At 36.9% G+C, this 12,511-nt stretch overlaps 1 protein-coding gene across 5 annotated transcripts in view; it reads left to right on the forward strand.

Annotated features, from left to right (window-relative positions):
- Positions 1 to 12,511, forward strand: part of Ttc4 (tetratricopeptide repeat domain 4) — a 29,680-nt gene that overhangs the window by 2,139 nt on the left and 15,030 nt on the right. For all 5 annotated transcript variants that reach the window (XM_010610393.3, XM_010610395.3, XM_010610392.3 and 2 more), the window contains exons 2-4: positions 3,846 to 3,963; positions 4,602 to 4,763; positions 12,274 to 12,351. In XM_010610393.3, the coding sequence (XP_010608695.1) occupies positions 3,846 to 3,963; positions 4,602 to 4,763; positions 12,274 to 12,351 (358 nt within the window). The remainder of the gene's footprint in view (positions 1 to 3,845; positions 3,964 to 4,601; positions 4,764 to 12,273; positions 12,352 to 12,511) is intronic.

The raw sequence follows: 12,511 nt of genomic DNA on the forward strand, positions 1-12,511 counted from the left end.
TTTTTTTTTTTTTTTTTTTTTTTTCCGTACTGGGGATCGAACTTGGGAACTTGTGCTTGCAAAGCAGGTGGCAGAACCACTGAGCTAAATTCCCAGCCCTTACCATGCTGTTTTAATCACAGTAGCTTTATAACTTCTAACCTAGGATTGTGATACCTTCTGCTTTGCTTTTGTTACCCAGGATTACTTTTACTATTCTGGGCCTCTTCTGGTTCCATTGAATTTTAGGATTGTTTTTCTATATCTGTGAGAAATGCTGTTGGATATTTTGATTGGGATTGCATTAAATCAGTATATGAATTGGAAGTATACCCATAGCCATTTTGATTTTATTGGTCCCGTCTATCCAGGAATAGGGGATAGTTTTCCACTTTTTGATATCCTTGATTTCTTTTTTCAGAGTGATATAATCTTCATTGTAGAAGTCTTTCACTTCCTTGGTTAGATTAATTTGTATTTAATTTTTCTTGATACTATTGTGAATGGTAATGTTTTCCTAATTTCTTTCTCAGTGAATTCAATATTAATATACAGGAACACTATTGATTTTTGTATGTTTATTTTGTATCCACTACATTGCTGAATTTGGTTATTCTAGGAGTCTTGGTGGAATTTTCTGGGTAAGTAGAGAGTCATGGCATCTGCAAATAATGATACTTTGACTTTATTCTTTCCTGGTCTGGCTAATTTTTTTTCTCTGTACTGGGGTTCAAACTCAGGACCTTGCACTTGTGAGGCAGGCGGGGTGCCACTGAGCTATATTCCCAGCCCTAGTCTGGCTAATGTTTCATGGACTATATGCAGCAGCAGTGGTAATAGTGAACATCTTTTTCTTATTCCTAATTTTAGAGGGAAACCTTTCAGTTTGTCCCCATTTAATATGATGATGTTGGCAGTAGGTTCATCATTGATAGCTTTTATCAGATTGAGATTAGGTCCTCCTGAGTCTTTTTTTTTTTTTTCAGGGGTTTTGTCATGAGTGGATGTTGGATTTTGTTGATGGCTTTTTCTTTGTGTATTAATATGATCATATGATTTTTGCCCTTCTGTTTATGTGATATATTACACTTACTTGTGTATGTTGAAACATCCTTGCATCCCTGGAATGAATCCTACTTGCTCATGGTGTATGATCTTTTTGATGATATGTTGCATTCTGTTTGCTAGTATATTGTTGAAGATGTTTGCATCTGTGTTCATTAGAGAGATTAGTTCTCTTTTTTGGTTGGATCTCTGTCTGGTTTTGGGATCAGGGTAATGATAATTTCCAAGAATGATTTTGGGAGTATTCCTTCCCTCTCAATTTCATGAAAGAGCTTGAGGAATATTGATGTTAGATCTTCCCCAAAATTCTTGTAGAAATCAGCAGTGAATTCATCAGTTCCTGGGCTTTTCTTAGGTGGTAGGTTTTTTCTTTTTCTTTCTTTCTTTTTTTTTTAATTACTCCTTCAATTTCATTGTCTGTTCTTGGATTATTCAGGATTTTTAAGTCTTTTGGCTCAATTTTGATAATTCACGTCTATATAGGAATCTCTCCATTACTTCTGAGCTCTCCAATTTTTTGACATACAGTCTGTGAAGTAGTTGCTAATAATCTTCTGGATTTTGGTGGTGTCTTTATGATTTCACCTCTTTCTTTCTTTCTGTCTGTCTGTCTGTCTGTCTGTCTCTCTTTCTTTCTGTCTTTCTTTCTTTCTTCAGAGCCTTGCACTTGCCAGGCAGGTACTGTGACACTGAGCTACATCCCTGGCTCACCTTTTTCATTTCTAATTGCTTTGATTTGTGTCTTTACTTTTTTGGGTAAGATTGGCTAAGAGGTTATCTGCTTTGTTTATTCTTTCAAAGAATCAACTCTTCGATGCATTGACTTTCTGTATTTTTTACTCTCCATTTTATTGATTTCTTTTTGTGTGTGTGTGTGTGGCTTCATGAATTTTATTTTTCACTGAGTTTATTGGTACTTTTAGGTATACAGTACAGTTACATTCATCATTAGGACCATTTTATTGATTTCTGCTGTGATATTTATAATTGCCTTACTCATATAAGCTCTGGATTTATTCTTGTGTTTCTAGGTCCTTGAAGTGCATCATTAGGTTATTTGTTTTAGCTTGATCTGTGTTTATAATGTGGTCATTCACAGCTGTAATCTTCCCCCATAGGATTGCTGTCATTGTGCCCCTTAATTTTGGTATGTTGTACTATTATCATTTAATTCTAGAAACTGTCTTATTTATCCTTTCATTTTTTTTGTGACCCATTGATTATTTAAGAGTGTGTTGTTTAATTTCCACACATTTGCATAATTTCTGTGGTTTCCTTTGCCATTGCTTTCATTGTACTGTGATCTGATATTTGGATGGTAAATTTTTGATTCTTTTGTATTTACTTAAGCAGGCTTTCTTAGTACAGTGGACCCTTGACTTACAAACGCAATTGGTTCCCAACAGCTGGTTATAATACAGGTTGGTTGTGAGTCAATACAGCTGAAATCTGGATGTCTACCTAGGTACATGCTATAGATAACAAGAAGCAGATGAATCTCCCATTAACCTAATTAACCCAATTTGTTCATATGTCAGGCCAATCATAACTTGAGGGTCCAGTGTATGTGAAAGTACCATGTGCTGCTGAAAAGAATGTGTATTCTATCACTGTTGGTTGGAACACTGTATATATTATGCATTTGTTCAAAGGTTTGGCTTGACTCTGATATTTCTTGTTGATTTTTTTGTTTGAACTTTTGTGGTAATAGGGTATTGAGGTTCCCAATTATAATTGTATTGATATTTATCTGCTCTTTTATGTCCATTAATGTTTGTTTTATGAAGTTGGGTGCACTGTAGTTTAGTGCATATATGTTTATAATTGTTATCTCTCCCTGTTAAATAGTTCCATTAATCAGTATTTAGTGTCCTTCTCTACCTCTTTTGATCAGTGTTGGCTTAAAGTCTATTTTAAGCATAGTGTAACTATTGTTTGTTTTTGAACTCTCATTGCATGGAATATTGTTTTTCATCATTTGATTCTTAGTCCATGAATTTCTTTTTGGGTTAAATGAATTTCTTGTATACAGCATATCATTGGATGCATTCTGCTAATCTGTCTTTTGATGGCAAATCGAGACTGTTTACATTGATAGTTATAAATGATAGGCATTGACTTATTCCTGTCATTGTATTATTTTCCTGTAGCCGCTTTCCTTCCTTTCCTTTCTGCTTAATTTCTTGCCTTACTTGGTGCATTCATACTATTGGACCTTTTGGCTTATTAGCTTCATTGTGTCTTTCTGGGACAGTGGCTGTGAACTTATGGCACATGTGCTGCATGGGCTGTTTGTAACATTGAAATTTCTAACAGGTATACCACTACTATTCTAGGATGTTAAAAAAAAAATTTTTGGAATGTTGGTTTGGTGGTCATGAATTTCTTTAGGTGCTCTTTATCATGGCAATACCTTATTTCTCTATCAATTTTAAAAGGTAATTTTGGGGCCAGGGATGTAGCTCAGTGGTTCCAGTGCCTGACTCGCAAGCACAATGGCCCGAGTTCAATCCCCGGTACCAAAAAAAAGGTAATTTTGCAGGATATATCAGTCTGGGTTGGAAGTTGTTTCTTTTAGGCCTCGACACACTTCATTCCAAGCTCTCCTTACCTTTAAAGTTTGTGTTGAGAATTCTGATGGGTTTTCCTTTGTAAGTGATGCATTGCTTTTGTCTAACAGCTTTTGTGATTCTGTATTTGTGTTGGAGTTCTGGTTTTTAATTATTATGTGGCACGGAGTGTTTTTTTTTTTTCATGATCATGGCTAGTCAAGGTTCTAAGTTCATTCTTTTAAAATCCAGGAATTTGACAAGATTCCCTTATTTATGAAGAAAGCACCATCAGAAGTTAATCCCAAGGAGAATCCTGACTTGGCTTGCCTGCAGTCAATTATTTTTGATGAGGAGCGCTCTCCAGAAGGTACCTCACATGACTAGCATTTGCTATGTGTCTCCGTTGGATTGAGATAAAGTGTACATTAGAAAGGTTCTGACTGACCCACCATTCACTCCACGTGCACTTCTTTGGATACTTCCTACTGCTAGGCATTGGGGATAAATAAGACATAGTTCCTGCCCCCAGTAAGATGCTGAATTGTTTTAAAGAATTGGTCCAGATGTGTGTAGAAAGTGCCAGCAAATATATTATAGCTGTAGTGAATACTATTGGAACACTGAAAGGCCAGGAGTGGGTTCACAAATCAGGAACTTGCACACCAGAGAATAAAACAATATAAGCAAAAACAGAAGTATCATTTTCCTAGTAATATTAAAAAAGGTCCTTTTTTCAAAAGCTAGGATAGGTATACCTTTATGCTTCTTTTTATCTGATAAGTGCTTAGTTGTGTGTCTTGTTAGATATTTGTAATTGATTGTAGCATTAAGTTTGCATGGTATTGATTGTCCATATTGATACCCATTTTTATTATAGCACTAATTTTGAATTTTTCCTTTTCCGATTGGTCTCTTTGCATTGTCCTATATTACATTATTGAGTGATGTACAATATTTTTAATGAACCTTATACATAGGAAATACTATTTCTCCTCTTCTTTTCAGAACAAGCCAAGACCTATAAAGATGAGGGCAATGACTACTTTAAAGAAAAAGACTATAAGAAAGCTGTGATTTCATACACTGAAGGATTAAAGAAGAAATGTGTAGATCCTGATTTGAATGCTGTCCTGTATACCAACCGAGCAGCAGCACAGTACTATCTGGGTAATTTATTTCATTTTTAAGTTCTTTCTAAAGAATTAACTTACTGTAAAAGTGATTATAATGGCTAGTGGAGGGTTTAAGATTATCAGAGGAAGAGGGGCTGTTCATCCCAGAAACCCAGTCTGAGGATAGTTTACTCTAGTGAATTCTGATCTTCTAGGTAGACATGATGAGAAGGAAACAGATTGGATTGTATAGTTTTTACTTCTGAATCAAAAAAGTGGTTTTGTCACTCTGGTAAGGTAGTTGATGTATGAGTCAGTTTAATCCATGATTTTTGAGCCCAAATGCTTCTACTTTTTCAAAAATTTTTGATTTTTTGTTTCCTTGTTTTTTTCTGGTCTTTTTCTTTTCAAGGATGCTAGAAGGATTAAGGCAGTAGAGATCTTTAGGGGAGAGAAGCTGTATTTGTCTAAGGGGAATTGTTCAGAGTATTTTGTGCAACTCTGAGGTAAAAACTATTTCTTGGAGGAAGTTTGGAAAATGCTGCTTTTTTGTTGGAGAGCCATAGTACACATTAACATGTTAAAGACACTGAGATAAAGAACAACCAAGGACTTTGCCTTGGGTTTCTTAAGTTTTGTTAAGCCCCTTCTTTAGGTAACACTAATACTCAGGCATGACTTTGGGAAAAGCTCATCGCTTGAGTGATGGTATTGCTGGTGACTCCTCTGGGTGGCATTAGATACTTGTTTCTCTTTGCAAAGTTTAGAGAGGACCTGAGAGTGACTCAGGCATTTCGGAGGGGCCAGTGGCTGAAGTGAGTCAAGGCTTCATCACCATTGAGCAGAGGCTCTCCCCAGCAGGTCTGCTCAGAGTGTTTTTGCCCTCATCTTGTTTTAGTAGAAAAAATGTAAAAGTCTTGAGTGATATAGGAATTTAGAAATTGTTTGGGCCAACAAAACCCCTAATTTTATGTAAGCCCTGGAACCTTTTGATTAATGCCAGAACCTGGACTAGAAACTTGACTTTTTTTTTTTTTTTTTTGAGGCAAAACATTTATTGGTACATTTTACATATACATAACGATAACATTCATGATAGGGACTTTGTACCTGTACATGATATATCTTGCTTATTCTTCACCCCAATACCTCCTTATATACCAAAGCTTTGTTTCCATTTTTTCTTGTCCCTTCTTTTTATTCCTCCTCACCCCTCCCTTGTTCCCTTTCTCATTTAAACATTTTCTCCCTATTTCCAAATATCTGTTATACATTTTGTACATTATATATTAGGTTAATTTACATTATGACCAGTGATGTTGAACATTTTTTCATATATTTACTTGCTATTTTTACTTCTTCATCTGAGAAGGGTCTATTCATTTCAGATGCCCACTTTTGGACTGGTCTTTAAATTTGGGAGGTCTGGTTATTTTGAGTTCTTTATACATTCTAGATATTAGTCCTTTGTCTGAGGAACAGCTGACAAAAACTGAGGATTTTTCCATTTTCTGAGGGTAGTCTGTTCACTCTGTTGTTGGTGTTTTGCTGTGCAAAAGCTTTTAATAAGGTGAGATCCCAGTTGATTCTTTGTGATAGTTCCTTTGTGATGGGGTTTTGTTCATAAAGTCTTTGCCGACTCCGTTTTCTTTGACAGTTCTACCTGTCTTGTCTTCCAGTGGATTGTTTCTGTTTTAATATTTAAATCTGTTTTTTTTTTTTTTTTTTTTTCCAGAATTGAACTTAGGTCCTTGTGTTTGTGAGGCAGGCAGTGGTACCACTGAGCTAAATCCCCGGCCCATAATATTTATATCTTGATTCTAGTTTATTGCATGGTGAAATATATGGATCTAGTTTTAATCTTAAGCAAATGGGAAGCCAGTTTTTCCAGGACCATTTATTAAAGAGGCTTTCTTCCAGTGAAGGTGTTTGGCTCTTTTGTCAAAGATAAGATGTCTGAGTGTGTCTGGAGTTGTTTCTGCATCTTGTAATCTGTTCCATTGATCCTCAGGTATGTTTTTCTGCCACTGCCGTGCTATTTTTATCACAGTGGTTTTCAAGTCAGGGATTGTGATAGCCCCTGCCTTGCCTTTGTTGCCTAGAATTTCCTTGGCTATTCTAGTTCTTTTCTGGTTTCAAATGCATTTTAGGATGGTTTTCTCTAATTCTGTGAGATATGCTATTAGAATTTTGATCAGGATTGCATTAAATTTGTATAACAATTTTGGAAGTGCTGGGGATCTAGCTCAGTAGTTCTGCCACCTGCTCGCAAGCTCAAGCCCCCAAGTTCAATTCCTGGTACAAAAAAATTTTTTTTGGAAGTAACGCCTTTTTCACTATATTGGTTCTTCCTCCCCAAGAACTAGGGATATCTTTCCATTTTCTGATATCTTCTTCGATCTCCTTTTTCAGAGTACTGTTGTTTTCAATGTACTTCCTTCATTAGATTGATTCCGAGGTATTTCATTTTTTTGGGTGGTATTATGAAAAGGCTAATAAGAGTTTGACTTGTGGACATAGGGAGAAAAAAAAAAGTGCTGGGGAAAAGATCGGAGGAACCAGAATCGAGGAACTGGTAGATGAAGTGGCCTAGAAGAGAGAAGTTGATCAGGAGGAAAACCCGGGAAAGGCTGTATTACAGATGTTTAAAGCATAAATTTCAAGGAAAAACCAGTAGAGCAGATCGGCTGAGTGAAAGGACAGTTTCCCAGCATCTCCCCATTCCAGGTGAGGGTCCCAGGCATTTATTTGTGTAAGCTGGCCCTGGCTTCTCCAGTGAGTCTCCTGATGTCTTGGCTTTGTGGGTACAGGACTGTGACTTCATGGGGACAAATGTCTGCTTTTAGACTCTATGACTGTCACCTGCTGATTTACATATATGGGTATTTGGTTAACTTTTATTATAAAAGTAATTCATTTCTTTTTTCAGCTTTAAAAATATAGAGAGATTTAAAAAAAATTAAAATTTACCCAGACCCAGAAGCAGATAACCACTGTGAACATCTGGTACAGATATTTCTGGACTTGTTTGTTTATGTAAATTTAGTTTTTTTATTTTCTGGTGGTGGTGGTGGTACTGGGATTTGAATGCAGGGGCACTCTACCATGTGCTACATCTCTGGCCATTTTTATTTCTTATTTAATTAAACAATTTTTTTTTTTTTTTTTTTTTTTTTATGGGATCGAACTTGGGACATTGTGCTTTTGAGGCAGGCGGTGGAGCCACTGAGCTAAATCCCCTGCCCTAATTTAATTTAATTTACTTATTTGGTTTTATGAGACAGTCTTGCTTTGTAGTTCAAGCTGGCCTTGAATGTACTATGTAGCTAACACTGACCTCTAACTCACAGTGATTTTCTTGCCTCAGCCTCTTGAATGCTGGGATTATAGGTGTGTGCCACAACGCCCAGCCTTTATTTTTTATTTTGAGATAGGGCTGGCCTCAAATTGTGATCTTTCTACCTCTGTCTCTTCAACTAGCTAGAATTATAGGTCTGTACCATGGTATTAGGCTTAATTTAAGTAATCAAATAGATCTGTAAGGCCTGTTTGAAAAGCATGAGTCCCTTGCCCGGCTTTCCTGCCATTTTCTACTTCCCAGAGGCGGATATTCCTATTTTAGCTATTACTTTTTATATGTACTTCATATCACTAAATTATTGTTTCTGCCATGTTCTTCTTCCTTGTTTTTTTTTTTTTTGGTGGGGATGGAACTCAGGTCCTTGTGCTTGCAAGGCAGGCGGCAGAACCACTGAGCTAAATCCCCAGCGCTAAATTATTGCTATACTTCTGCTTTTTTTGTGTCTTTTTTTTTTGTACCGGCAATCAAACTCAGGACCTTGAGCTTGCCTTGCAGGTGTGGCGCCACTGAGCTACATCCCCAGCTGTTGCTTTAATTTTTCAATTTTGGGTATTAGCCTTTGTTTCCCTACCAAGGAAGTGAATTCTATGCTCTCTCCCCACCGCCACCACAGACCCACGCTGTCTGTATATGTGTGTTTGGGTTATTTTGGTAGTTCTGTTGAGTATTTTAATCATTTTCCTTTTTTGTAACAAAACTTTGTTTTTCCTTAATTCCTTAATAATAACTGTCTTAATTATTATGTTTCTTTGGTTTTCATGGTACTTATCCCTTCTTCAGTGTGATTCTGCCATATCCAGTGTGGACTGGTTGCTCTCTGGATTTCTCTCATCCTGGACCACTCTTCACCAGCTCTGCCTTCCTGTGTTTGCTCCTTGTTCCCTTCATCCCACAGTTACTTCTTTCTAGGTATACTCTAGTGTTTTGGGAACGCATTCTTCATTTCTCCCTGAGAAAAGAAGTATCAGAAGTAAATTTTCTTAAATTTTGTATGTCTGAAAGTACCTTTATTTTACTCTCACATTTAATTGATAATTTGGCTAAGTATAGAATTCTAGGTAGGGATCATTTTCTTTTAAATTTACAGCATTTCAGCCGGGCATGGTGGTACATGCCTGTAATCCCAGCACCTGGGAGGCTGAGGCAGGAGGATCGCAGTGATTTCGAGACCAGCCTGGGCTACATAGTGAATTCCAGGTCAGTCTCAACTACACAGTGAGACCCTGTCTTAAAAAACAAACAAACAAAAAAGAATTCATAGCATTTCTTTTTTTTTTTAAGTAAAACATTTATTGGCACATTTTAGATATATATAATAATAACACTCATTATGAGGAATTTGTACCTGTACTATAGAATTTCTCTATATATTTCTAGCTTCCAATATTGCTGTTGAGAAGTCTAGAACTATTCTGATTCCTGATCCTATGAATAGCATTCTGGTGCTTTCTCTTTGGAAGCTTCTAGAATTTTCCTTTTACCCTCAAGTGTGTTGAAACATTGTGCCTTGACATGGTCCTGTGTGTTGGGTATTCAGTGAGCTTTCTCAGTCTGGAAACTCATGTTTTTAGGAAGGTTTTTTTTTTTTGGTTTTGTTTTGTTTTATTTTGTTTTTTTCTTTTTTTGTTTTTGTTTTTTTGAGATATATTCTCACTATGTAGTTGAGACTGACCTGGAACTCCCTGTGTAGCCCAGGCTGGTCTCAAACTCACAGCGATCCTCCTGCCTCAGCCTCCCGAGTGCTGGGATTACAGGCGTGCTCCACCACGTCTGGCTTTAGGAAGTTTTTTGTAAATTATTTTCTACTTTTTTTTGTTTACTGTTTTCTCCTTTGGGAAATTCTGGCTGTTGGTGCTTTGGTAGTCAAGTAGGGGAATAGAGCTAATAACTTGATATGTAGTATTTCCTTTGTTGAATCACCATTGTGCAGAGGTCTTCTATTTTATTACCTGCATAAATTAAACCCCCAGTCTTTCAGGAGAATCGGGAAGGAATAGGTCCCAGCAGTAACAGAGGTGTAAGGAAAACGGGAACCTGACTGCTTGGGTTTTCAGCCCACCTTCACTCCCACTTCCAAGATACCTGGTGCCAGCAGTTCCAGAATCTCCAGTGCTTTGACATTTTGAAGTATAGTTTGGTAGCCCTTGGGCTTCCCCTGTGGCTCTTTAGAATTGTTTTTTTTTTTTTTTCTTCCTGGTACCAGGAATAGAACTCTGAGCTACATCCCTGGCCTGTTTTTTTTTTTTTGGCGGGGTTACTGTGGACTGAACTCGGGACTTTGCACTTTCAAGAGTTAGTGGTGGCACCACTAAGCTAAATCCCTGTTTGTTTTTTGAGACAGTCTTGCTATGTAGTTCAGGCTAGCCTTGAACTCATGGTGTAGCTCAGCCTGGCCTCAAACTTGTGGCAGTCCTGCTTCATCCTCCTGAGTGCTGCAGTTACAGGAGTGCATTGCCATGCCTGGCTTAGAATGAAGTTTTTTCAACCCTAACATATCAGTTAGTCCCTGTCTCTCTCTCTTTTTTTTGTTTTTTGTTTTTTGAGACAGGGTCTCACTATGTAGTTGAGACTAACCTGGAACTCACTACATAGCTCAGGCTGGTCTCAAACTCACAGTGATTCTCCTGCCTCAGCCTCCTGAGTGCTGGGATTACAGGTGAGCCACCACGCCCAGCAGCCCCGTCTCTTTTTTGCCTTTCAGAATTTTATCTGTGTTCTCATTATCTTGGTCTTTTGTGAATTTATGACTTTTCGAGAGGCAGGAGGGGGTTCAGTTAAATGCATATGTTCAGTATATTTCCTTTAACCAGAAGTTCTTGGATCTTTTATGTATGTAAGAGATTGTAAAAACACAAAGGAGAATGTGTGACAGACCATCCAGTACCTGTGAAACAAAGTGTATAATATTTGGCCATTCACAATTTTTGCTAACCATTGGGGGAGAGTTTTAGAAATGCAATTGCTCCTGGGGATTTAGCTCAGTGGTTCTGTTGCCTGCCCCGTAAGCACAAGGTCCTGAGTTCAATCCCCAGTACCAAAAAAAAAAAAAAAGAAAGAAAGAAATTGCTTACAGGTAAGTACTAAGCCATTAAGTAGTGTTGCAAGTATCCTTGTCTGGATACCTTTTCTAAAATGCACTCACAAAAACCCACGCGTGTGTATGTATTTAGATACTTAGCTTGATTTATCTTACAAAAATGGTAACTGCCATGATGAATGTAATAATTATATATTGTAAGTATGTACTAATAAAAAATGTAAAAATCCCAAGAAAACTCCTAAAACGGTATCTGATCTCTCTGATACTGCATAGTATTCAATAGTATGGATTCACCATAACTTATTTAATAATTACCAAATTCAAGATATTTGGGCTCTCCTCAGTTTTCCACAATTAAAGCTGTGCTATAGTTAACAGGTTTTTATATTTATTCTTGTGCATTTATACAAATATTTTTGAAGAAATGGAAACGAAGTCTTTGTAAATAGGGGAGGGTGGAGAGGTTGAAGGGAGGGCAGGGGCTTGGGGAAAAAATGAGAACCAAGATCTGTCATGTAAAGGTACAAGATCCCAATGGTGAATGTAACTGTACTGTGTACCTAAAATGTACCAATAAACTAAAAAAAAAGAATTACAAACAAATATTTTTGAAGATAATTTCCTGGAACAAAATTGTTGGATTAAAGTGTCTGTACACACAAAAAAAATACAGTATATGCACAAAGTACACACTAATTTGCTCTTTAATTTATTCAGAAATTTTTTTTCTGTATTTGTACCAGTTCTGGATGTTATCTGTCCTTAATTTTTGCCAACTTGATGTTGGTTTTCATTTCCTAATCACTAGTGGTGTTTATTTGTTTTGTTTTTAGTACCAGGGATAGAACTTGGGACCTTGTGCTTGGGAGGCAGGCAGCGGTACCATTGAGCTAAATCCTGGGCCAAGTGGTGTTGAATGTCTTTTCACATGCTTACTGGCCATTATTGTTCTTCTGTGGATTACCTCGTATTGTAAACATTTCTTTCTTTTGGGTACATATTTCTAAGGTTCAGGAAGCACGGGTATATTTTTTCTAAAAATAGTTGCTGTGATTTATATTTCTCCATGATTGTACAAGAATGTCTTTGTCAATGCACACATATTTTAGGAAAATTTTTGATTTCAAAACTTGTTCTTTCTTTTACTAAATGACTTTTTGTTAGGCAATTTTCGTTCTGCTCTCAATGATGTGATGGCTGCCAGAAAACTAAAACTCCACCACCTCAAAGCCATAGTGAGAGGTAAGTCTCGCAGAACTGCAGTAGTATAGTTATCGCTGTGGAAAAGCTGGCACTCACTCCATCAAAAACTGACATTTAAAGCTTTGCAGTCCCCTGATTTTTGCAATCTTGATATTAAGTTCCTGTTCCTTAATCAACAGCAACATTCCATTTTAAAATA

The sequence above is a fragment of the Fukomys damarensis genome, unplaced genomic scaffold, assembly GCF_012274545.1.
Source record: "Fukomys damarensis isolate Sample0158 unplaced genomic scaffold, DMR_v1.0_HiC HiC_scaffold_23, whole genome shotgun sequence".
NCBI lineage: Eukaryota > Metazoa > Chordata > Mammalia > Rodentia > Bathyergidae > Fukomys > Fukomys damarensis.